This window comes from Ranitomeya imitator, chromosome 2 (genome assembly GCF_032444005.1).
Source record: "Ranitomeya imitator isolate aRanImi1 chromosome 2, aRanImi1.pri, whole genome shotgun sequence".
Lineage (NCBI taxonomy): Eukaryota > Metazoa > Chordata > Amphibia > Anura > Dendrobatidae > Ranitomeya > Ranitomeya imitator.
In genome coordinates this window covers 559,158,636-559,185,677 of record NC_091283.1, presented here as the reverse complement: position 1 = coordinate 559,185,677, position 27,042 = coordinate 559,158,636, and the positions used below count along the sequence as shown (strand labels likewise).

Sequence of the window (27,042 nt, the reverse complement as noted above, 5' to 3'; positions counted from 1 at the left end):
GCTACAAGTGGGCGCGGTCAGCAGCCGGACACCCGGATGTGTGTGTGCAGCAATGGCAGCTCCTGAGGCTGAAGCCCGGCGTGTGTACGCAGAGACCTTCGGAGGGCACGAGCCCCAGGTGGCAGTGTTTGCCCCCGGCAGGGTGAATCTGATCGGGGAGCACACGGACTACAACGGAGGCTTCGTGCTGCCCATGGTGAGAGCTCCGGCACCGGGAGTGCGGCTGGGTCACGTGACCAGTGCGTTGTCACATGACTGCTGCCTCCTCTCCCGCAGCTCTATAGGGGGCGCAATGGAGCAGCGGCAGCTCCTGACAGAAAGTACTTGTCCCCCCCAGAAATGGCGGTGAGCGGCCGTACTGCTGGCAATACACATGCAGTCTGTGCTATTCCACCCATGTAATAATGCATGATGGCTATGACTGCGGCAAATATTACTGTGTATTGAGCTTTTTCTTAAAGGGGCTGTCCAGTAAAAATAAATGATCTCCTATCCACAGTACAGCACACTCGCCAGTGTGACCCCGGCCTCATAAGGATAAAAGTGCCCAATTGTGCTGATCCGAGCAGTCAGCACCGCTCCTGTGCATGGACGATGACTTGTCTTCACCACACGACCTCTTTAAGACTCAGTAAGCCCAGCACCATTATTTAGATGGTAACCCTAAGGCCGGGTGCCCACGATCCAGAGCTGAATCATGTGGATTCATCACGTCCAATAGATGTCTATTGATGTAATTTCTCTTGTGGAGACTAGCACCTCCGCAGGAGAAATTGCCATGCTGCGGTCTGGAAAGATGCGCCACATGTCCGTCTCCACGGGAGATCCGCTTTGGTGGTTGTCCCAGAAGTCAGAATTCCACCAGTTATTGTTCCAATAATGTTGCGGTAAAAAAAAAGTATAGAAAATTCTGCCATGAAAGCCCAGAATATTCTGATTCTTAAAGGGTTATTCCTGCCAGACACGCACTGATCCTGGACATGAAGAGACCGCATCACTGACTTAGCCCTGGCTCGTTGTTTTTCTATGCCTAGTAGTGCACCAGCCTTCCACTATACATATTATAGTGCCCCTACAATAGCTAATGACCATTCCGCTCTAAAATGCTGTCATATCTGTAGCGTCTAATGATTGGGGACAGGGAGTCATGTGACAACCACAAGGCTTCTTAGTCTGGAGGTAACCATTGGAATGTAGATGGACAGTAGTAGTGGTGACGGGAGTATTATACGGGTGGGTGTAACTGGGCAGGACATGATGTGCTGATCACTGTGCTTCTACGCAGGCCCTGCCTCTCATTACTGTCATAGTTGGAAGCCCCCGGAATGATGGAAAGATTTGCATTGTTACTACAGCAGAGGGCGCTGATGAGCCACGTAAAGTGATATTTGAGGTTCCAAGTGAGGATCGACCTCTAACCCCTGGAGTTCCAAAATGGGTTAACTATGTCAAAGGGGTTATTCAGCATTACCGAGGTAAGCCAGCTGGAGGTCAGAATTAGTGTGACAGTGTGATTGAAACCAAAGACAAGGAAACTCTTTGCCGTTTTGCCTCTGTCTTTCTGCCGTTTCCCATAATGGGGGAGACTTTTTGCCTCGGAGTCAATCAGAGGGCTGCTAACAAGCTGCTTCATGTAGCAGATTTGGGCGATGCATGTATAATTGGATGGCCATTCATATGAAAGGATGCCAATAGAGAAGCGCAAAAAGAATCCCATTACTGTGGTCTGGCTGACCAACGTGGTCTGGCTGACCAACGTGGACACCAGACCACGGTAGTGGTACTTGTAGTCTAGCTGACCGCAGCAACTTCAGTAGTTTGTTGAGGTATCTAGAAAGCTGGAGGATCAACACGATGACTCCCCTGTGTTGAAGTGGTTGGCTGCCAAAACACATGAAATGGAATGCATTTTGGATATACTGTATATCAAGGATTACAGCTGGGGCGGCCGTGCAGATCCCACCGCTGCCACCATTTGGCAAGGATAACAGCCAGGACGGTGGAGCAGATCCCACCACTTTTACTACTTTGTCGCAGATGACACAGAAGAGATCACACAGATCCCACCGCTGTCACCAGTTTCTAAGAGGAACGCAACTCCGCTGCCTCCAATAAATATACATATATACACCCCGGTACGGCCACCAGCAATCCTTTATAGAAGCCAATTGGACACCCGTTACACATAGCTTATGGCTTCAGGGGTGCGGTTTACAGAGCAACACGAACAGAGCTAGTAAATTTTAGATGCTAAATCCAACAAGGTGGGCAGTGTTTATAAAAATAAAAAAAAATTACAAAGATGATACAAAAAGGGTACAAGACATTACTGTATATATAATTACATGTAGTAAAAAGGAATAACGAAAGAAAATTACCAAAACTGTGTGTCAGAGCTTAGTGGAGGGAAGAACTCCTTAGGAAAATGGACAGAACCCACCACAAGCTATACCTTTCCAGGACTGAAATGATCAAACCCAATTTCTGCTTTTTATTAAATCAAAGTTATACCCACATAACCCTCTCCTTGGTGAGCTCATGTGGGGCTGGTTGTGGAATGTGCGGTGTCTGTTAGAATTTTAGGAGATCCCCAGCTTACAGCATATCTTCACCCCCGGAGGTCCCAGGCGGTAGATAATTGTCGTCATGTTTCTTATCGAGATTATGCCTTTATATAGAGACAAAACATGGACTGGATAGCTTCATCCAATTGGAGGGGTTAGAATGACCTTAAAGATGTGAGTGAATGCTTTGTTTGTCCCTTCGCTATGATGCAGAAAATTTATCTCAACATTCATCACTGACCAGTGGTTCCGAAGTGTCTCAATTCTTTGATCAGAGAAAACTCGTTGGTTTGAAAGCGTACTTCATTGCCTCTGCATAAACGAATCTCAGCCTTGGTGTCTTCTTCCCAGCAAATATCCCTGCTGTAATTACCTGTTCATATCAGTAGGCCGCTACTTCATTGGAGATGGAAATGCCAACTCTCTCTTACTTTCCTGTTAAAATTATTTTCTCTCTTTCCCTGCCACAAATAATCCCATATGTTCAGTGTGAGGGTGATATGTCTCCTCTCTGGAGGGGTGTTAATGGATTTTAATTTTTCCTCTGTGACACTATTTCTGACCACTTCTGCTCTGGAATAGATTTGCTACCTGTTTCTCGATGAGATTTCTCTCTGTTTTCTCAGCTGGCCCCATTCCTGGATTTAATGCAGTGATTGCCACCAGTGTGCCTTTGGGCGGAGGTCTGTCCAGCTCTGCGTCTCTAGAAGTTGCTGTCTATTCATTCTTGCAACAGCTGTGCCAAGGTTAGAACATTCATGTTCTGTATATAAAGGCTGCATTCACATGTTGCAGCCTCATTGCTATTTCTTTCCTGCAATCACTGTAGCAATTGCAGCATAGAAATGTCTGGCTGTGATATTGAAAATTGCTGTGATATGGTGCATTTTTGTTCCGATTTTCCAATATTGCTGCTAAAAAAACCCAAAACCATTCCAGTTTTACCATTGACACAGCAAGAAATCGCAACATCTGAATGCTTCCAAAGATACTTGCAATATGATGTATGTTTCCACTATATCACCATTAGTATGTAGTCTTCTCTCCCAGTCAATGAGTTCTGGTGTCTGTCACACTCAAGGCAAAAACTGAAGCCCGCAGCCATGCAATATTTGCGTAATAAAAAAATTGGCCTTAAATTAGTAGCACATATTCAGCGTTACTGTGTAAAAAGGATAACAAATCCATATACAGTATACCTTGCCAGAAAATTGCTGTCACATGACACTTTTCACTGTGTAGCCCGAGTGTAAAGATTACTGCTCAGGATCTGACTGTCTCTTTGGTGTTAAGGTGATGTCACATTGATGACGTTCACACTTTTTAGTCTTGCGCTTTTCTACCTCAATCATTCTTTGTGTGCTCAGATGATGGCAATCTTGTTCAGAAGGCGCTTACCTGTCAAAAAGCTGAACATACATTTCCTGGAGTACCCTGTGGGATCATGGACCAGTTTATATCTGTAATGGGAGAAGATGGCCATGCTCTGCTCATTGATTGCAGGTTAGTTTCTGGCTTTATACAAACCTCTATAAGACCTTATTCACACCGTAATGTGTTTTTTTTTTTTAAGTATATTCATTCTTAGGACATTACCACGGGTGGATCATAAGCTTTATGCACATCTGCTATATTATTTCCATTTGTCTATTATCAAAATTAGAAAAACAAAAATAAAGGCATTGCTTGAATCCATGTATGACAGAAAACCCTATTAACTATAATGAGATCAGTAAGATTTTTGTCAGAGTGGCCATTATTTTACTGGACAAAATAGCTCAACGGGCTGCGTTACTTTTCTCTGGCATTTTTGTTAGTATTTGCTACAAATTATCTTAAAGGGAACCTGTCACCCCCCAGGCGTTTGAAACTAAAACAGCCACCTTGTGCAGCAGTAATGCTGCATTCTGACAAGGTGGCTCTTTTAGTTATTGGTGCTGTAACTGCAGAAATAATCCATTTTGTAATTTGTCCTAAATACCTGTCTTCAGTCCTGGAGGCAGGTCTTTCCCCCCCATGCTGCAGACGCCTCACAGCAGTCACTCAAGTCTTCTTGGCGCCGGGCGCCACCTCCTCAGCGCTGTTTGTTTTGAAATCAGCCGGCGCCTGCACTCTTTTGTCATGCCTGGGGCAGGCGCAGTGAGCGCTGCCCGTCTGTCCTCATATGCAGTCCAGCTGACTGCGCCTGTGCGGCTGCCCTGCCTGTGAATCCCAGCCCCGCAGTGTGAATAAATCAGAAGACACTGCGGGGCTGGGATTTATAGGCAGGGCGGCCGCACAGGCGCAGTCAGCTAGCCCTTACTGTTTCTCTTTTTCATTCTCGTCTGGACTATTGTAACTCTTTACTAATCGGCCTCCCTCTTACTAAACTCTCCCCTCTCCAATCTGTCCTGAATGCTGCAGCCAGGATCATATTCTTCACCAACCGTTACACCGTTGCCTCTACCTTGTGTCAGTCATTACACTGGTTACCCATCCACTCCAGAATCCAGTACAAACGTATTAGCCTCATCCACAAAGCACTCCATGGCTCAGCACCACCCTATATCTCCTCCCTGGTCTCAGTCTACCACCCTACCCGTGCTCTTCGTTCTGCTAATGACCTGAGGTTAACATCCTCAATAATCAGAACCTCCCACTCCCGTCTCCAAGACTTTTCACGTGCTGCGCCAATTCTTTGGAATGCACTACCCAGGTTAATACGATTACTCCCCAATCCCCACATTTTTAAGCGTGCTCTAAAAACGCATTTGTTCTGACTGACCTGAAAAGATGGTAACAAATTGCAAGCTTTCGAGACTACTCAGGTCCCTTCATCAGGCATAGACTAATAGAAATTCTGAAGAATCACATATTTATAAATATGTGGTTCTTCAGAATTTCTATTAGTCTATGCCTGATGAAGGGACCTGAGTAGTCTCGAAAGCTTGCAATTTGTTACCATCTTTTCAGTTAGCCATTAAAAGTTATCAACCACTGAGGACTCTCAATTCTGAATATTTTTCTATCCACTGGCTAACACGGTACCAAGATATATAGCTTTCCTGGCCCATTCAAAAAACTTAAACCATAATCAGGTTCCTTGCACCATGTTCTCATACGCTTTATGAATTTAATAGCCCTCTGTGTCTTTCCTTTTACATACATAGGCTGATAACTGGTTCATGCAGCAGTACATGAATACCTGATTCTTACACTATGGCTGGTCTAAACAACGAAAGCAATTGTTACCATCCACCTTCTGTGTCTCCCCTTTTTCCTCATAGATTGTGAGCTTTTGAGCAGGGCCTATATGTTTTGATCTGTGTTTATTGTTATGCTTTAATGTCTATTGTATATTGCATGTGACAACAATCTTTCATATTCTTCATATGTTTGGCCTATGGGGTAGATTGTCAGGACGAAAGCCTTTTCCTACAAAGAAAAACATCCAAGGCTATGTTTTCCCAAAACCTACATAGAGTCTGCCAAAAGCATGTGAGAAACCATGTTATGGTCTGATGAGACCAAGGTCAGACTTTTTGGCCATAATTCCAAAAGGTATACTTGGTGCAAAGTCAACACTGCATACCGCCAAAAGAACACCATACCCTCAGTGAAGCATTGTGGAGGCAGCATTAAACTTTGGGGTTCTTTTTTGGCAGCTAGAACTTGAGCTGTAGTCAGGGTGGAGAGAATTCTGAACAGTTCCAAATATTAGTTAATTTTGCATGAAACCTTCAGGCCTCAGATAAAAAGTCAAAGATGAAGAGGAATTTCATCTTCCAGAACGACAACGACTCTAAGCATTCCTCCACATCAAAAAAAGTATGGCTTTGCCAGAAGATGATCAAGGTTTTGGAATGGCCCAGCCAGAGCCCAAACCTGAATCCAATTGAAAATCTGTAGGTTGACTTAAAGAGTGCAACGTACACAGGAGCTGCCTTCGCAATCTGACAGATTTAGAGTTGCTACTGATTCTTTTATTTTCCTTTTGGTGTATCTGGAAGCAGTGAGTGACAGTTCAGTCATTCAATGTAGAGGAGAGGTGGACTAAGCTGTTAGTATGGTTACGGTCAGCTCAGCCATCCAATCGGAGCATGAGGCAATGCTGAGCTGTCAGTGTGTTGTTGAGTGACAGTTCAGCCGTGCCATCACGGCTGGGGCTTCCTACATGTTTTTCTTATTTGAGTGATTACCTGACTGTTTAGCTGGCTCTCTGCCTCCATTTGGTGCCAGTTGTAGCTTAGCTCAAGTGGAGTGCATTTGCTTTATTCTGTGTTCTTGTATTTTGATCTTTGCTGCCTGACCTTGGACCCAGTTTTTGAGCATCGTTTTGCCTAGCCCCTCTGTCTTGATCCGCAACCTTCCCAGAATACTGACCTCCAACTGTGACCTGACTACACCTTTGCCTTAATCCTTTATTTATGAAGAGCCTTTCTCATATTTGACCCCGGACCTCTTGACTACCCAGCCTCATGATTTGTCCATGAGTAGTGATTAGTGTCACATTACAACTGGCCTGACACTTTTTTTTTTCTTTTCCACCAGTATGGATCCTTTTCACACACTGTGCGATCAGGTGACGAATCTGACCCATGTGGATCTGGATCTGGCCAGGGAGCACCAGAAACATCACAGTCACAGTTGCAGGGTCAGTTATCTAGCATGAGAAGTGCTTCCCAGAGCCCTCTGCTGCTGGCAAAAGCTTTGACGCCGGTAACTTTTGATATGCAGTTGGTGTATCCCAAACCAGTAATGGCTCTTCCTGATAAATTTTCGAGGGCGAAAAACCAGTTTAGGGTGTTCATGCGGAGCTGTAGGCTGTTTTTTTACCCTGTAATCCCAGTCATTAGGGAATGTGTCACAGTGGGTGGGAATAATCAAGTCCTTACTGCGAGAGAGTCCTCAGACTTGGGGATGTCTGGAGGGAGGTTTAGAAGAATATTAGGGTGGCTCAGCTTCGCCAAAATGGAAGGCAGATAGGAAACATTCGGCAGGTCCCAACTTCAAACTATGTGATAAGGTTTTATCTTTTAAAAATATTAAGCTGTAAGTATCATCAGCAAAGTTGGGTCTTAAATTTATTGGCCTACTCTTCACATCCCAAATGTGTTTCACAGATTGCTTTTGAAAGAGTTTGTCCCATCTGTGTTGTGTACGTCGTCTCCTCCTCTTCCTGTTAATGGAGATATGGAGTACGAGGTGCAGAGGATCGTGGATTCTCTGAGGGTCCAAAATTCTCTCCAATATCTCTTCTTTCGATGAAAGGGAAACTGATCCGAAGAGAGATTCTGGGTTCCAGCTTATTTTGTGAAGGCTGATCGTGTCTTCAGGGCCTTCCATCATAGATTTCCTGGGAAACCAGGGGATCTGTTGGGCCCCTCTTGAAGAGCAGGTACTTTCACGCCTCCGCCTATTGGTGTGTCTGTAAGCAGTGAGTAACAGTTCAGCTTAGGTAGGGGCTTGCAGAGCTGTCAGTATGGTTATGGACAGCTTAGCCGTCCAGTTGGAGGTTGGTGCGTGGTGAGCTGTCAATGTGGGTGAGTTACAGTTCAGCAATCCAATCAGGGCTGTGGCATGCCGTGGATTCCTCCATGTGTCTACTATTCGAGTGATTACCTGGCTATTTAGCTAGATCTCTGCCTCCAATTAGTGCCATTTACAGCTTGGCTCAAGCGGTGTGCCCTTGCTCAGTTTTGTGTTCCTGTATTTTGGCTTTGTTGCCCGACCTTGGACTTAGCTTTTGACCATCCGTTTGCCTAGCACCTCTGTCTTGATACGCTACCTTGCTGGAATTCTGACTTCAGACGGTGACCTCACTACACCTTTTGTCTTACCCTTTTAGTCTTACTCCTTTTAGTATCTGACCTCGGACGTCTTGACCACCCAGCCTCAAGGCTTGTCCATGAGTAGTGACTAGTTTCACTGTTAAACTATGATCTGACCCGATTAAGGCTAGAGAGAAGTGGGAGGCTGAGCTGGGGGAAATAGACGATGACAAATGGGAATCTATTCTAGAATACGTGCCCAAATTGTCGATGAGTGAACCTGGGAGACTGTCGCAACTGTATGTGGTAAATAGGGCCTATAGAACACCCAACTTGTTGTTTAGAGCTGGAGTGAGATCTGATTCCAGGTGCCCTAGGTGCGCTCAGTCTGGGGTGGGTATGCTGCACATGTTATGGTTGTGTCCCGGACTCTTTTCATATTGGGTGGTAGTGTTGAACCAAATTGGGGTGCTTTATGGGTGTGCGATTCCCAGGGATCCAATGGTTTGTGTACTTGGGTATGTGGAGGAAGTGTCGGCCGACGAAACTGCAAAAATGGCAATAGCTAGATTACTCTTCATTGCAAGGAAAGTGATTGCGAGATACTGGATCAGGGAGGAACCTCCAACTAGACGAGAGTTTGTTGCACAGGCGAATCATATTGTCCAGCTCGAAAAAAGCATCTATATCAAGAGGAATAGGATGGGGTTTTTTCAAAAGCTATGGCAGCCATGGCTGGATGGGAACAATTGAGGGGTTGTTGAAAACACTGTTAATGATACAATATGTCTGTAATAGGGAAGATCTTCTCGTTGAGGGGTGGGTTCGGGTGGGGTTGGATATCTGAGGGGGGAGGGGTATATTTTCTTGTCAATTTAAAACACAAATGTAACTTGTTGTATAAGCAGATGTCATTTATTATGTTTAATAAAAATCTATCTGATTAAAAAAACAAAAACTATGATCTGTCCTGCATCAATTATCCTGGAAAATTACCAGTGTGCTTTATTTCTAGTATTAATTTTTTTTTTTTTTTTTTAAACCCACAAGCAATTCATGCAATAAACAATGCATCCAACCCAGAGAGCAAAAAAAGCTTGCCATATGGGAAGCACTCATCATGCTAGAAAACTGACCCTGCAACTGTGACTGATGTTTCTAGTTTCTGGTGCTCCCTGGCGAGATCCGGAACCACGTGGGTCAGATTCGTAACCTGATCGCACAGTGTGCGAAAAGTATCCATACTGGTGGAAAAGAAAAAAGTGTCAGGATCCTCATCTCTTCACCAGAGTAAAGATAGTTACAAAAAGCTTTTCTCAGTGTGGCGGACTTATCCTGTTCTGCATTTCATATGTATTTGAGTAGTCGCTGTGTGTAATGTTCAATTTCCCCTTTGGTGCTGCTGCAAGGAAATTGAACACTTAGTCAGTTTTTTTCATTGATAATAGTTGTTTGCTAGGGTCTTTGAGGGTGACACTTTGTGATCTACTTGTTACTTACGTATGTTTTATCAAGACCAAAGTCAGCGCAGCTGTCTAACAGGACATTTTAGATCACTTCATGCTTCCCTCTGCCGACAAGCTTTTTGGAGATGGAAATGTCAATCTCCAGCAGGACTTGGCACCTGTCCACACTGCCAAAAGTACCAATACCTGGTTTACAAACAACAGTGTCACTGTGCTTGACTGGCCAGCAAACTCGTCTGACCTTAACCCTACAGAGAATCTATGGTGTATTGTCAAGAGGAAGATGAGAGACACCAGACTAAACAATGCAGACGAGCTGAAGGCTGCTATCAAAGCAACCTGGGCTTCCATAACACCTCAGCAGTGCCACAGGCTGATCGCCTCCATGCCACGCTGCATGATAATGTGTGCAAACTGTAAAGAATATTTTAGCGCTATATAAAAATAAAGATTATTATTAATGCAGTAATTGATGCAAATGGAGCCCCGACCAAGTATTGAGTGCATTTACTGCACATACATTTCAATAGGCCAACATTTCAGATTTTAAAATAATTTTTCAAGCTGATGTTATAAAGTATTCTAATTTACTGAAATAATGACTCTTGGGTTTTTATTGGCTGGTAGCCATAATCATCAACATTAACCCCTTTCTGCCAGCTGACGGAATAGTATGTCAGCTGGCAGTATCCCCCACTTTGAGATGGGCTCCAAAAGCTGACATGTGCCCGTAATAGGCGCCAGTGGAATCGCGACCCGCTCGGCTCATTAACAAGCACTTCCGGGCCGGAAATACGCGCACTGCTGACCCCCGTCACGTGATCGGGGGTCATCGGTGCTTTGCCATCACAACCACAGGTCTCCTGGCGACCTCTATGGTTGTTGATGACAGATTGCTATGAGTGCCAGCTAGTGGTCAGCTCTCATAGCAATGCTCTAATTTAGCTGCATAGAGGTGATCTGTGCATCACCTCTATGTAGCAGAGGCGATCGAGTTGTGGCAGCTTCTAGCCTCCCATGGAGGCTATTGAAGCATGCCAAAAGTAAAGAAAAAAAAAAAGTGTTTAAAAATATTAAACATAAAAGTTCAAATCATCCCCCTTTAGCCCCAATCAAAATAAAACAATAAAAACAAAATCAAACGTGCACATATTTGGTATCGCTGCGTACAGAATCGCCCGCTCTATCAATAAAAAAGGAAAAACCTGATCGCTTAACAGCGTAGCGAGAAAAAGAATCAAAACGCCAGAATTACGTTTTCTGGTCGCCGCGACACTGCATTAAAATGCAATAACGGGCGATCAAAAGAATGCATCTGCACAAAAGTGGTATAATTAAAAACGTCAGCTCAGCTCTCAAAAAAGAAGCCTTCACCTAAGGCTACTTTCACACTAGCGTTAACTGCAATCCGTCACAATGCGTCGTTTTGCAGAAAAAACGCATCCTGCAAAAGTGTTTGCAGGATGCGTTTTTTCTCCATTGACTAACATTACGCGACACATTGCGACGGATTGCCACACGTCGCAACCGTCGCGCGACGGTTGCGCCGTGTTTCGGCCGACCGTCGGCCGCAAAAAACGTTCCATGTAACATTTTCCAGGTCACCACCTGACAGCACCATGGAGGACGTCCTTCTTATACACAGTGGGACAGGAAACACGAGAGTTTAAAAGGACCCTCCCCCTTGCACCCTTCAGTGTTTTTCCTGTCCCACTGTGGATAGGAACGACGAGAGATCGTGTCCCTACAGAGCGTGCGGATCGGGGGGGCTCAGCCTCTTCCTTCCCATGGCCGAAACTCTGTATCGCCGACACCCAATTTATTGGGTCCCTCAGCGACGCCGGTGTAGCGCTGCTCCTGGCTAAAAAGGTCGCTTCCCCCTGGTGGGGGCTCTCGACCTCGGATGGCTACCCCAAGCGTACCTGCGTGGATCTCTGCAGGGTGCTCCCTTGGCAGACAGTCCGGAGGAGGGGCAGGTACGGCAGAGCACTCCGGACTCCACGTGTTCAGGCCGGAAGGAGTCGGCGGTAAGCGCGCGTTGGACTTCCGGTTTACCGCTGCCGCGTCACTTCCGGGTTGCGGCGGCAGCAGGGGGGCGGCTTTCCTCATCGCTCCTGTAGGAGCGCCGGGACACAAGCAAAGGATAAAAAGGTAAGTGAGATAGCGCTAGGCACCGCAGCCAAAATGGATTCAGGCTCCATACCCAGCGGTTAGCATAGAGGCTACGGGGAAGCAGGATTCCATTGCTCATGTGAGTCCTCATTTAAAGGTGCACTTTGTATAGTCCTATTAAAGGTACTAGTGGTGGTCCCTTTATATATTCCAGGGGCGTCTTTCATCTGGGGATAAGAAGACTGGTAAAACCAGGAGATGCCCTATATGTGCCTCAAAACTTAATGCCTTATGTCAGAAGCCTCTGTGCGAGCCCTGCACCGCCCGCATTGTAGGAGAGGAACAGGCCTCTCTAATAACAAGCATGAGAGCGATGGTTAGAGAAGAAGTGCAGGCTTCTATATCTAACCTATCTACCACCAAGCAGTTCCAGCCTGAGGTCCAGGATCTCCGCAGGTCTAGGAAGAGACAGAGAGAGTCAGATTCATCTTCTGACAACAGTCAATCAGAATCTGACATAGAGGATGAGGAAGAAGTGTGTAGAGATTCCCCTCAGAAGGGGAAAAAGTATCTTTTTTCTTCCAATGATATTGACGAACTTCTGGGAGCGGTCAGACAGACTATGCAGGTTGAGGAACCTTCGACCTCTCTTTCCGTGCAGGACGAGATGTTCGGGGGACTTCGGTCACAGACTTCAAAAGTCTTTCCAGTTAATGCACACATTCGGTAAGTCCGAGTTCAGTCTCGGCTTTGCTCAGAATTTGCAGTTTTTGACCCCTCCTTCACCTCTTCCCGCAGTTCAATGATTTTGGAAGAGTGGGAGGAGGCAGAGAAGAGGATATCAATACCGAGAGACTTTAGGCTCCGTCTTCCCTTTGACCATGAAGAGGTCAAAGACTGGGAGGATGTACCGAAGATTGACATCCCATTAGCGAAAGTGTCTAAGAGAACTGCCATACCATTTGAGGACTCCTCAAACTTAAAGGAGCCCATGGACAGAAAGGCAGATGGCCTCCTTAAAAAAGCTTGGGAAAGTTCGGCCGCGGTGATCCGTACAAATATTGCGGCGACATCCGTGGCGAGAGCTATGCATCTGTGGGTTGATGATTTAAAGGATCAATTGTCAGCCAAAACTTCTAGGGAGTCTATCATTAGTGCTATTCCCTTACTTAAACTGGCCACAGGGTTTCTTGCAGATGCTACGGCAGAATCTGTCAGGTTCACAGCCAGAGGGCAATCGCTATCTAATGCAGCCCGTAGGGCCATTTGGTTAAAAAGCTGGTCGGGGGATGTTCCCTCTAAGAACAAACTATGTTCCATTCCCTTTTCGGGTGGCAGGGTTTTTGGCCCTGTATTGGATGACATTCTGGAAAAAGCTTCTGATGAAAAGGGGTTTCCAGAAGAGAAAAAGAAAAAATTCCAGCCCTTTCGTAGACCATATTACAGTCAGAGATCAGACTATAGGGGTAAGGGTAAACAAGGGAGATGGAGTTACCAGAAAGGGGGGGATAATAGGAACCGAAATAGAGATCCAGGTCCCTCAAATCCTAGAGCTGAGTTCCGGAGAAAGTGACGCCACCAGAATAGGGGGTCGGTTGTTGAATTACCTGAGGGAATGGGAAAAAATTACCTCAAATCCGTGGGTCCTTCAGGTTATATCTCGGGGCTACAGGATAGAGTTCGTATCTCGTCCCCCAGAAAGATTTTTCATCTCCAACGCCCGTCTCTCTTCAGTCTCCCCAATGTGGTCAGACATTCAGGATCTCCTCCGGATGGAGGCAATAACTCCCGTACCTCCTCACCAAAGGGGAACGGGTCACTACTCGGGTCTTTTCTCTATAATAAAACCATCAGGAGAATCCCGAACTATCATAAACCTCAAACCACTAAACAAATGGCTATCGTACAAAAGATTCAAGATGGAGTCCATTCGATCCACAATTCCCCTATTAGGGAAGGACGTGGTAATGTGTACTTTGGATCTAAAAAGTGCATACTATCACGTTCCAATTTCCTTGCAACATCAAAAATACCTAAGATTTGCGATAGAGAAAGACGGTTCAGTCTTACACTATCAGTTCCGTTGCCTTCCGTTTGGTCTAGCATCAGCTCCAAGAGTTTTTACAAAGCTCATAATAGAGATCGTATCTTTTTTAAGGAAACAAGACATCATTATAATACCATATCTAGACGATTTCCTGTTAGTGGCAGACTCAGTATCCCAACTCAACATCGATTCTCAGTTAGTGATCTCCACACTGCAGAAACTAGGTTGGGTGGTAAATTGGGAGAAATCACACTTAACCCCAAAATCAAGACGTCAGTTTCTGGGGATAATTCTAGACTCAGACATCAGGAAGTCTTTTCTTCCGGACAGAAAGCGGTCAGATTTGGTGAAGAAGATTCAACAGTTTGCAAGAGCTCGGGTGACAATACGAGATGCAATGAAGATCCTAGGCCTGATGACAGCCTGTATCCCATGTGTCAGCTGGAGCCAATTCCATTCTCGTCAATTGCAGAGAGCGGTTCTAACAACATGGGACAGAAGACAGTCTTCGTTGGACAGACAGTTTGTCCTATCCTATCGAGTCAGGGAATCCCTGCGATGGTGGATGGTGTCAGAGAACCTTCAGGTGGGGGTCCCATGGATCCAGACCCCAGCAGTCACAGTAACCACGGACGCAAGTCAACAAGGTTGGGGCGGCCAGGTACTCGGAAGATATTACCAGGGACAGTGGAATTCGGAAGAGAGCAACAATTCCTCAAACCACAGAGAGCTACAGGCGGTTTGGAAGGTTCTGTGTGCAGCCCGGTCCCTGTTAAGAAACAAACATCTGAAGATCTTATCGGACAACACAACGGCGGTGGCCTTTCTTCGCCATCAAGGGGGCCCGAGACATCCGAAATTACAACGTCTGGCGGATCAGATCTTCGAATGGGCAGAAAGTTCGGTGCTTTCAATTTCAGCAGTCCACTTAGAAGGCTCAAAGAACCAGGTTGCGGATTTTCTAAGCAGAGAAAAACTATCACCCATAGAGTGGGAATTGAACAGCAGAATTTTCGATACCCTGTGTCAGCGCTGGGGAACCCCGTCCGTGGATCTTTTTGTGACCAGAAGAAATACAAAGGTAAAGACCTTCTTCTCCCTAAATCCCCAGGAAAATCCAGCAGCGGTGGATGCCCTTTCTCAGTCGTGGAGCTCGGGTCTGCTATATGCCTTTCCCCCTCTCGCATTAGTACCAAGAGTACTCAGGAAAATTTGCGAGGACAGAGCTCGAGTGATCCTGGTGGTCCCCTTCTGGGCCGGAAGGAGCTGGTTTCCTCTTCTGAAGAAGCTGGCAGTGGACAGTCCTTACCATCTTCCAGTCAGGGGGGACTTGCTTTCTCAGGGTCCGATCCTCCATCAGAACCCAGGGAAGTTGCGGTTAACAGCATGGATCCTGAGCGGCAGATCCTAAGGGCAAAAGGCCTCTCAGAAGGAGTAATTTCGATTCTACAAGCAAGTAGGAAACCGGTGACTACAGCAATATACCTCAGAACATGGAGAAAATTTTGCAGTTTCTGTGGAGACACAACAATCGATGTTGATCACCCTAACATACCCAAGATTCTTGATTTCCTACAGCAGGGATTTAGGGTCGGGCTCAAACCAAGTACCCTGAGGGTTCAAATTGCAGCCCTCAGTGTATTTTATGACTCTTCCCTTGCCGCCCACCATTGGATCGCTCGTTTTTCTAGAGCAGTCTCGAGGCTGAAGCCTCCAATCAGAAAGTCTGTGCCCCCATGGGACTTAAATTTAGTCCTTAACGTTCTATGCAAAGAGCTTTTTGATATAAATAAGGATATAAATATCGCTAATCTGTCCCTAAAAGCAGTGTTTTTAGTAGCCATTACATCAGCCAAAAGATTGGGGGAGCTGCAGGCCCTTTCCATCAAAAACCCTTATCTACAAATATTTGATGATAGGTTGGTTTTGAGGCTTGACCCAGGATTTCTCCCCAAGGTAGCCTCTGTATCAAATATTAACCAAGAGGTCGTTCTTCCGTCTTTTTGCCAATCTCCTAAAAATCAAAAAGAAGCCTTTTTCCATAACTTAGATGTTAGGGAGACGGTGCTGAAATACTTGGACATGACTAGGGCCTGGAGACAGGATAGTAATCTTTGTCCTGTATGGGGGTCCTAATAAGGGAAAGAAGGCATCAAAATCCACTATTGCCAGGTGGATTAGATCCACTATTACCACGGCCTATCAGTTACAGGGAAAAGATCCTCCAGATAGCCTTAAAGCTCATTCATCCAGGGCTATGGCCACGTCTTGGGCCGAAAAAGGTGGGGCCTCAGTAGATCAGATTTGTAATGCAGCATCCTGGTCTAACATTAGCACTTTTTCAAAACACTACAAATTAGACGTAGTTTCTTCTCAGCTAGCTTTTGGCAGGAAAGTGCTTCAAGCGGTAGTCCCACCCTAGAACTAGGAAGTTTCCTTTGGTACTTCTACATGGTGCTGTCAGGTGGTGACCTGGAAAACGGTAATTAATCTTACCGATAATTGTATTTCCAGGAATCCATCCTGACAGCACGGATAGTTCCCTCCCTAATGTAAACATGTATCATACTTATGTGAAGTAACATTGATGTTGATCTTGTTATGTTCAAAATAAATTTTTCTGTTTGCATCCATCCAGATGTGTTACTTTGGAAAACCACTGAAGGGTGGAAGGGGGAGGGTCCTTTTAAACTCTCGTGTTTCCTGTCCCACTGTGTATAAGAAGGACGTCCTCCATGGTGCTGTCAGGATGGATTCCTGGAAATACAATTATCGGTAAGATTAATTAACGTTTTTTGCAGCCGACGGACCGTCTTTTCCGACCGCGCATGCGCGGCCGGAACTCCTCCCCCACCTCCCCGCACCTCACAATGGGGCAGCGGATGCGCTGAAAAGCAGCATCCGCTGCACCCGTTGTGCGGCGGAGGCGGCAACGCTAGCGTCGGTAACCCGACGCTAGTGTGAAAGAAGCCTAACCCGTGGAGACGCTACAGGTAACGGAAAATTAAAATTGAACAATTTGTTTTTAGCAAATTTGGAATTTGTTTTCACCACTTAGATAAAAAAGAACCTAGGCATGTTTAGTGTCTATGAACTCGTAATGTCCTAGAGAATCACAGTGGCAGGTCAGATTTAGCATTTAGTGAACCTAGCAAAAAAGCTAATCAAAAACCAAATGTGTGATTGCACTTTTTTTGCAATTTCACCGCACTTGGAATTTTTTTCCCATTTTCTAGTACACGACATGGTAAAAGCAATGGTGTCATTCAAAAGTACAACTCGTCCGGCAAAAAACAAGCTCTTAGAAGGCCATATTGACAGAAAAATAAAAAAGTTATGGCTCTCGAAAGAAGGGGAGCGAAAAACGAAAACCCCAAAAAAGCTCTGGGGGTTAACAGAAATAAACACGTGAAATAGATCACTGTTTGTACTGACTCTATATATGTTTCACTTTTTGTATTGAACTGAAATAAATTAACTTTTTGATGATATTCTAATTTTGTGAGAAGCACCTGTAGATTAGACCATTAGCTGAACCTAGACCACAAAGAACAAAAAGACAGCGCCACGATGGATGGTGAAAAAATAAGAGCTTACATTTATTCTGCCTCCTGTAGCAACGTTTCGGTCAAAAGACCTTTATCAAGCCGAAACGTCGCTAAAGGAGGCAGAATAAATGTAAGCTCTTATTTTTTCACCATCCATTGTGGCGCTGTCTTTTTGTTCTTTGTGGTCTTGGTACTGTCCGGGATGGGCTCCCTGGTTTTGGACGTGCGCCCTGGTGTCCGCTGAGACCTTCAATCTGTAACGAAAAGGGTGCAGTTTTGACTTTCTTTTGTTTTGACTCATTAGCTGAACCTGTCTATCAACAGATTTAGCCGACTGAAATCTAGTGTATATGGAGTCCCTAAGGATACATTTTAGGCTTCTTTCTCACTTCCGTCGGTACGGGGCCGTCACGAAGCGTCGGCGCGACACACCAACGGAAGTGTTTTGCTTTCACATTTCCGTCTGCGTTGCCGAGCAGGAAAGCTCGTGAGAGCGATATTTCCTGCTGAGCATGCACAGTGTGAAACACTGGATGCGACGTACGGAAAAATGTTCCCTTGAATGTTTTTTTGAGACAACAGTCCGCCAAAACCCGACGCATCCAGTGCACGACGCATGCAACATATGGCCATACGTCGCAATGCGTCGCTAATGCAAGTCTATGGAGAAAAAACGCATCCTGCGGGCAACTCTGCAGGATGTGTTTTTTTTCTCTAAAACGGCGCATTGCGACGTTGGCCAAACGACGGAAGTGTGAAAGTAGCCTAAGTGACCACCGACTGGCAACATACTTGGTAACCATTGGCCGTTTAATGCACAGTTTACACGGGCTGACTGCGCTTAAGATGTGCACTGAACGATCTGTAAAAATCATTCAGTGCCTGTACGCGGTCATTCTTCTCTGCAGCACAAGCTTTATTTAAGTAGGACAATTCACTGCAGAAAATGATGATCTTTTATGCAGCACCAAAGAGCATTTTACCTGACAACCTAGTGTTTTAGTTATTGGGTGACTGGCAGCCTGTTTAGAATGCACGTTAGATACGCTAATTCACGATAATCGTGCAGAGTAAATAGACCTTTTTAAATTCCTTTTGTTGTAAGCTTACATTGCAAATGATTGTGCTTTCTATATACTATTATACTTCATTTCCTTTGTTGTGACTGTGATGTTAGATTTGTGCAGTTACCATTCTTTCTTATGTTTTGTATACTTAGTAATTATCCTTCAATTTAAATTAAAAAAAAAATCCCTTACTGTCCCTGTATTTTTCAGGTCTTTAGAAGTAAAACGGCTTCCTCTGACAGATCCCAAGTTGTCTGTTCTCATCACTAATTCTAATGTACGCCATGAACTAACAGGCAGCGAGTACCCCACACGCAGGAAACAGTGCGAGGAGGCAGCAAAGGCTCTTGGAAAAGAAAGTTTGAGGGATGCCACCATGGAAGATCTGAAAGGTAAGTGGGTTGATGGAGAGCCCAGGAAAGAAAACTCACCTTAATGCTGTTTATAACCTATAATGTATCGGTTTAGCCAACAAGGACAGTCTTGGTGAGGTCTGCTTCAGGCGAGCTCGCCATGTCATCACCGAAATAGAGCGCACAACTAAGGCGGCTGAAGCTTTAGAGAACGGTGATTACCAATTGTTCGGTAAATTAATGGTGGAGAGTCACAACTCATTGAGGTAAGATGCAACGGAGGTGAATGTTTAGCTATGGTTTTATTGTTGCAATTCCATACTTGTTATTCTTACAGCATAATTTTGGAGTATTGAACGCTACCCTAAGTTTCGTTAAAAAGCCCTATACTAGTATTTCTGAGACTCTTCATTGGAACACACAGGAGTTGTCGGTTATTAATGATGAGCGATCGTTCTCGGATAACATGTTTTCTGTATATCTTGGGCGTGCTTGAATAATATGTTTGAGTCCCTGCAGCTGCATAATTTGTGGCTGTTAGACAGCCTCAACACATGTGGGGATTGCCAGCTTGTTAGGCAAGTCCCACATCTTTTGTTGCTGTCTAACGCAGGGACTCGAACATGTTAATCTGAGCATGATTGCTCATCACTATCTGCTATATAATTGTCTAAGGGTCACTTCCGTCTGTCTGTCTGTCTGTCCTTCTGTCACGGTTATTCATTCGCTGATTGGTCTCGCCAGCTGCCTGTCATGGCTGCCGCGACCAATCAGCGACGAGCACAATCCAGAAGAAAATGGCCGCTCCTTACTCCCCGCAGTCAGTGCCTGTCGCCCGCGTACTCCCCTCCGGTCACCGCTAACACAGGGTTAATGTCGGCAGTAACGGACTGCGTTATGCCGCGGGTAACACACTCCGTTACTGCTGCTATTAACCCTGTGTGTCCCCAACTTTTTACTATTGACGCTGCCTATGCGGCATCAATAGTAAAAAATGTAATGTTAAAAATAATAAAAACAAAAAAAAACCTGCTATACTCACCCTCCGTACTCCGCTCGCGCCGGCCGCCATCTTCTGTTGCAGGTTCCGGTGGCAGAAGGACCTGCCATGACGTCGTGGTCATGTGACCGCTACGTTATCACAGTCCCTGCGCTACAAAGGCCTGCCATGACGTCACGGTCATGTGACCCCGACGTCATCACAAGTCCTGCGCTCATACCAACCCTGGCCCCGGAAGCTGCCGTGGACTACAAGGGCTCCCTCGGAAAGGTGAGTATATCTTTATTTTTTTAACCTGTGACAAACCTGGCTGGGCAATATACTATGTGACTGGCCAATATACTACGTGACTGGCCAATATACTACTTCGCTGTGCAATATAGGCTGGGCAATATATTACGTGGTTGGCCAATATACTACGTCACTGGGCAATATACTACGTTGCTCTGTGCTGTATACTACGTCACTGGGCAATATACTACGTCACTGGGCAATATACTACGTCACTAGGCAATATACTACGTCACTGGGTAATATACTACGAGGCTGCGCAATATACTACGTCACTGGGCGATATACTACGTCACTGGGCAATATACTACGTCACTGGGCAATATACTACGTAGCTGGCCAATATACTACGTAGCTGGGCAATATACTACGTGGCTGGACAATATACTACGTGGCTGGGCAATATATTACGTGGCTGGGCAATATACTACGTCACTGGGCAATATACTACGTGGGCTGTGCTATATACTACGTGGACATGCATATTCTAGAATACCCGATGCGTTAGAATTGGGCCACCATCTAGTTGGTTATATGCTGCTACCCGGAGGCTGATGCCAACATTACATCTTAGAAAAAAATATCACTTTCGTTCACTTTTTTCTCTTGTAGGTTTTAATGTTTTGTGGACAATGTGAACATGCGTTTAACCTCTGCATGTGTACCAACTCAATTTAAGCTCAATGTTTGTGTTTTTTTTTCTGTGTATTGTTGCATTCTGGGCAAGCCGGGGTGTGGCCTCCCTGTTTCTGAGCTAGAGACTATATAAGGCTTCCCCAGTCTAGTGTTTCACTGGTTGGGCCCAGTCCTTTTGTCTGCCCTTATTCACACTGAGGTCAACATTGACACATGGTAAGGTTTTAATATTAGACAGTGTAGGACTGTCCCGATCAGTTACCGTGACGAGGTGGGATGGCTCTTGTGCTATTCTTTGATGAAAAAACAGTATTACTAAAAACTCTGTGTTATTTAAATGCACTTTTGCTTTTTTACTTAGTTACATCAGGGTTTTCGTTTACTTTTTTCTCTTGTAGGTTTTAATGTTTTGTGGCCAATGTGAACATGCGTTTAACCTCTGCATGTACCAACTTAAGCTCAATTTTGTTTGTTTTTTTTTTATCTTAGAAAAAAAGCTGACTCCTCCCCTACAGGCTATACCTTGGCAGCCAACACCCAGCTCTTCAGTTTAGCAAAGTGTCACCTCGGAGGCAGACTTGAGTCTCAGCCCGTTCTTTACCTTGAATAGGTTACTTTAGGAAGTAACCTTTCCATCTTTTTCCTCTTAGCATTCTGTTCCATCAGGCGAAGCTCCAAATGGTGGGTGTTTTGGGGGTGGTCTTGATTTTTCTCCTGCTGATTTTACACTAACTGAACAGCTGGATGTCGGCTGCCTAGGTGTACCTTGTTGGGGAAGAGCCTTTAGGTGGCAGGATATAACGCATGGTTTTGTGGCATCCAATGAAGGGTATGAGAAAGAGAGAGATTATATGGTAAGTACCCAAAAATCTTCATTTACTGAGAACTCAGGATGGATACTATGCAAAGACAAAATCGGGCACTTCACTTACAGTGGTTTTCTGATTTTGGAAAAATCTCCATCCCATAGCTGCAGTTGGTTTAAGAAAACAATCAAAAACGAACTGTACTTTTCTTGCCCTCCCAGGGTCCAGCACTGAGTATCTGCTCACTATAATGCAACACTACTGCTACTGAAAAATGCTACGAATTGTCAGTCACTTCTGGTACAGGCAGGTGTCTTCTGTGTAACACAGCTGGCAGGTTAAGGTTCAGCTCCTAGTTAAATAGAGGGATGTATCAGAACAAAATGTTCTTGTGTTTTTTTTTATTTCCCCAAGCTAATACTAGTCCCTATGTAAATTGAACCTACACAGTTGTATAACTTGACTGACTTATCAATTAAGATGATTTGACATTGTGCTTTTGTCCACGTTTGTTGGTCCTTCGGAGCTTACGTCCAAATCCCCCACCTCCGCAAAACAAGATTTGGATGTATTCACCAACCAAGCCATAAACTACAATGGTGCAGACAGAGTGAACGCGTGATCTAACGTGCATCTTTTCCAGGCATATACAAATATTGGAGGTGGTCCGGGTGTCCGACTCAAGCGCAAATGTAAGGGGGAAAAACTAACCAGGTTTGCCTCATCCGTAACGGGTCCAGAACCGTCGGGTCTGTCACCTAGGATATAGGGGGGAGAGCTTGGGGTGTCCGTGTGCTCGAGAGAAGGGGGCGTGGCTAAGCAGACGGTTAATGCACGTGCAGAAATTCAAACAGTTCGGGCAGGAACGTCATGTGCTCGAGAGTCCTGTCAGAGTAGATCAGCTGTGAGGTGACGGGGCGGCGCGGACTGGATCTGGAAACGAGAGGACACGCTGACAGGAAACGACCGACGGGGACCCGCTGAGACACCACAGATAACGCTGTTCCCGCTTATATTGCTGTCCTTTAAGATACTGCTGACTCAGCCGACAACACTGACAAGACCGCCCCGGCCAGAAGTACTGACTGTAAGAGGCAAGGTCTGTAAACAGGATACAGGCGCTCATCGGTACGGCATAGCGGACCGATCTGGCCATTATAGAGTGTGTCGGGACAGTGTCACAGGATCCGACAGTGTGGGGACTCTCACCGCTGAGGGAGGATACTATTCCTCCTTCCTCTCCTCATCCGTTGGAGCCAGTGCCCGTGATAATACCACAGACTAGCACTGCCATCGCAGGTTCACCAGAGGACATCGAAACCGCCAGGACCACCAGAGGACACCGCCATCATCAGGACCACAGGAGGACACCGTTAACGCCAGGGAAACATTTTTACACAGAACTGTGACAGGTCATTTTTATTGTCACGTAATCTAAACATCCTCAGTCACTGGCAGGAACACACCCGTGGCTGATTCCCAAAGTGTTAGTAGTATTATTTGTATTATTCTCCCCTGTTTAAAACCTTCCCCCTATTAGTTCTCTCTATTAAGGTACTGTCACACTAGACGATATCGCTAGCGATCCGTGACATTGCAGCGTCCTCGCTAGCGATATCGTCCAGTGTGACAGGCAGCAGCGATCAGGCCCCTGCTGGGAGATCGCTGGTCGGGGAAGAAAGTCCAGAACTTTATTTCGTCGCTGGACTCCCCGTAGACATCGCTGAATCGGCGTGTGTGACACCGATTCAGCGATGTCTTCACTGGTAACCAGGGTAAACATCGGGTAACTAAGCGCAGGGCCGCGCTTAGTAACCCGCTGTTTACCCTGGTTACCAGCGTAAAAAAACAAACAGTACATACTTACATTCAGCTTTCTGTCCCTTGCCGTCTGGTTCCTGCACTGACTGCTGGCCGTAAAGTGAAAGCAGAGCACAGCCACAGCGGTGAGTCACCGCTGTGTGACTCACCGCTGTGCTGTGCTTTCACTTTCACTTTACGGCCAGCAGTCAGTGCAGGAACCAGACGGCAAGGGACAGACAGCTGAATGTAAGTATGTACTGTTTGTTTTTTTACGCTGGTAACCAGGGTAAACAGCGGGTTACTAAGCGCGGCCCTGCGCTTAGTTACCCGATGTTTACCCTGGTTACCGGGGACCTCGGGATCGTTGGTCTCTGGAGAGCGGTCTGTGTGACAGCTCTCCAGCGACCAAACAGCGACGCTGCAGCGATCCGGATCGTTGTCGGTATCGCTGCAGCGTCGCTAAGTGTGACGGTACCTTTAGGTATAACCTTGCTCCCTGTGTACACATCACCCTGCGAGGAGTAACGATGTTTACTAAACCCCTTGTTAACCCTTGGTCCGTCACTGCATCCCGCAACCTACTTATGCTTACACCCAAAAATGGCACACGTTCCCTCCGAATCCCGTTTTGCGCAGGATGTCTATGTAAGCCCCAATGAGACCAATAAACATGGACAAAAGCACATTGTGAAGCACTCTTAGAGGTGTCAAATGTTTCCAAAACGGCAATTATTTCTCAAGTCCAACCACATGTGGTCAATATGGAAAGTGGCACTGTATTTATTTATTTATTTTGTACACCAGCCATGATGATATGATTTGCCACTACTTGTCTTATATTTAGTGTGCAATGAGTCCTTATCCCTGATGTGGCTGTTGTCTCTTAAGTCACCTAAGGACTTTGTTTCTCCATTTTTGCAGGGATGATTATGAGGTCAGTTGTCCAGAACTGGACGAGTTGGTTTCAATAGCGGTGGAAATACCAGGTGTTTACGGCAGCCGCATGACGGGAGGAGGTTTTGGAGGTTGTACAGTGACCTTATTGGAGACGTCAGTCGCTGACAGGACCAAACAACAAATTAAGGTGACTGCCAAAGACATGTAGGCCTACTTCCCAAGGGTTAAGCAATAATACAGGAATCGATAAGAGAATTGTATGAAAATTGTTTTATTATTACAAAAGTTTAAAGATGGCAACAGTTTGTAAACAAGCGGAGCGCACTAACATGTGGACAACTGTCTCAATATATATATATAAAATATGTACACCAGTGGCCCTAAACATCATAATTTGCTCTATCAAAATGAAAGTGCGTCGTCCAATTGTAAGCTTTTTATTGAGTAACGTTGGTTTTGCGTGGACCTCTGTGACCTGCTCACTAGTCTATGGCTTCGCTCACACAAGTGCAAACGAATCTGATGAGTACAATCCAATAAGAAGTCGGATAGCCAATGTTATGCTATGGGGCATTGCAGATCTGCGATTATTTTTTTTTTTCTCATGCCGATTCAGCGTGAGAAAACAATGGCAGCATGCTGCGAGTGCATCTGCTGATCTTATTGCACTCGCCCATTCAAGTCTATGTGTGCGACTGAAAAATCGGACTGCACTTGGATGTCCTGGCGCAGTCACTGGAGAAGTTTTGTTCTCCATCTTCCCTACACCTGTGATCCGATTCTCTCATGGGAGAGAATCGGGTCACACTAAGGTGACACTCGCACTCGGATCAAGCGGTGACAGAGTTTGATCCGAGTGTCTTGGGCATATGGGCCCGATTTTCAGCACAAGAGAATATTTGCTTGTGTGACCCCGGCCTAATAGCCGTTCCTGCATTGCTTTCATTCACTTTCTCACATCTGGTAGATTTGCAGTGCTTATAGTACTTTGCTTTATCAATTAACATAATACCTACAATTACATACTAAACAAGGTATCTCTGGGCTTAAAGGGTTCGGACCATGAAGGCTTCTCTGTGCAAAACCAAGGTAGGCTGTATTATTTTCACCACAGTCGTACTTGTGATGGTGTAGAAGTAATGTCTTATGGTGTCTATATACTCTCCCATTGCCTTTGTGCAGACATGACCAGAAGTAACCGATGTTTTCAGGTACAACCTCTTAAAGTTGTGAAAACGCCTACTGTATATGTTATTGTATTGTATTTTTCTGTAGGAGAAATTTCAAGGATCACCATCATTTTACATCACCAAGCCATCGGCTGGATCTGGGGTCTTGTCACATTAACTTTCCATTGTGAATATCATTTGCCATTTAGGAAATAAAGTGATCAGGTGTCTCTCAAATTCGATTTGTTGGTTTTCTTTTCTTCCATTAATGCAATTGGATTGGGATTTTTTTTTTTAAAACTTCATTTGATAGGATTTTTCAAAACTGGAGTCATTGCCACTAGCAACCTATCAGGTATTGCACTACTAGTTTTGATAAATTTCCCCTAATTCAGGAATTGCTTTGGTTTCACTGACTGATACATGCGTCTCATTGTCGTTACCAGAAATGTCAGGACTCTTCAGTAAAGCTGTAGTTTCCGAATATGGAATATCTTCTGTCGCTTATAATATATATTCCCTTAAAGGGAATCAGTCAGCTGGTTTCTCCAATGTAATCTGACCACACCGTGATGTAGAGACAGAGACCCTGATTCCAGCGATGTATCACTTAGTTTACTCATGATAGTCAGTTATCTCTGCAGTAGATATAGCAGAGCTCAGTTGTTAAGCTGTGTATAACCCCATCCACGCCACAGCTTTCTGTGTACTTTGTATAGTGACCGCTGCTAATCAGCGCTAGGAGCGTGGTTGGACTAGGATGCATGGGCCCAGTTGTCCTGTAGTGATCTAACACTGACTGTGTTGAAAGAGCAAACCACAACCCAGTAAGTGATGCATAATTGTAATCCACGTCTTGGCTCCTACTTTATAGTGCTCTCAGATTATATAGCAAAAATCTGCTGACAAATTCCCTTTAATTGCCTATATCAACACCAAGTAGCAGACACCAATACAAAACCCTTATGTCGCAGTTCACCATTTGCAATTTCAGCAAGATCCCTCAATAAAGACCTTAAGTCTACATAAATTCTCCCTTTCTGACATATAATTTTTTTTTTTTTACGTTATTTACAAAGCATCAAAAGTTTAAATAAAGTTTGGTTTAAAGCATGCAGTGAAATGGAGGATGCTGGGATAGTACTGTCAGCGCTATCTCTTCCCTCAAAGCATTGCAACAGCTGAGCATTACATTGAAAAGCTTGCTGCGGACAGTGGAGAATGATCCCATTTGGTACCTTGTGGAGCACCTACGTCAATATTGCGGTCATATCCCCATCCCTCCATGTACAGTCCTGTATGCCAGAGACTACGGGAAGTAATAAAGTGCCAGGGATGGGGATGTGTCACTGAGGCACCTAGGCAGTTACATAGTCCAGGGCAGTCGTGAATATTAGGCATCGTAGAACTGGCGCTCCACCTGCCTGCTGAGCGATCCTCCTGACGCCATTGTTCGCGTTACGTACTCTTTGGTGATCTGCTGAGTAACTGTGCCGGAGCTTTCCATCCGGTGTGAAGTAACAGACATGCCAT

At 45.3% G+C, this 27,042-nt stretch overlaps 2 protein-coding genes across 4 annotated transcripts in view; one reads left to right on the top strand and one right to left on the bottom strand.

Annotated features, from left to right (window-relative positions):
- Positions 1–25,746, top strand: GALK1 (galactokinase 1). The gene is made up of 8 exons (XM_069752041.1): positions 1–196; positions 1,286–1,475; positions 3,191–3,310; positions 3,932–4,067; positions 18,765–18,946; positions 19,023–19,173; positions 24,365–24,527; positions 25,616–25,746. The coding sequence occupies exons 1-8, from the start codon at positions 53–55 to the stop codon at positions 25,685–25,687; spliced, it is 1,158 nt and encodes a 385-aa protein (XP_069608142.1). The 5' UTR covers positions 1–52; the 3' UTR covers positions 25,688–25,746.
- Positions 24,596–27,042, bottom strand: part of ITGB4 (integrin subunit beta 4) — a 121,178-nt gene continuing 118,731 nt past the window's right edge. For 2 of the 3 annotated variants that reach the window (XM_069752039.1, XM_069752038.1), the window contains one exon: positions 24,596–27,042. In XM_069752039.1, coding sequence (XP_069608140.1) covers positions 26,903–27,042 — 140 coding nt within the window. In that variant the 3' untranslated portion in view covers positions 24,596–26,902. The other variant, XM_069752040.1, reaches the window with a different exon arrangement.

Coding starts and splice junctions, on each gene's coding strand:
- GALK1 (XM_069752041.1), top strand. CDS start 53: ATGGCAGCTCCTGAGGCTGAAGCCCGGCGTGTGTACGCAGAGACCTTC. Junction 197..1,285: donor GAGGCTTCGTGCTGCCCATG/GTGAGAGCTCCG, acceptor GCTTCTACGCAG/GCCCTGCCTCTCATTACTGT. Junction 19,174..24,364: donor GAGAGTCACAACTCATTGAG/GTAAGATGCAAC, acceptor CCATTTTTGCAG/GGATGATTATGAGGTCAGTT.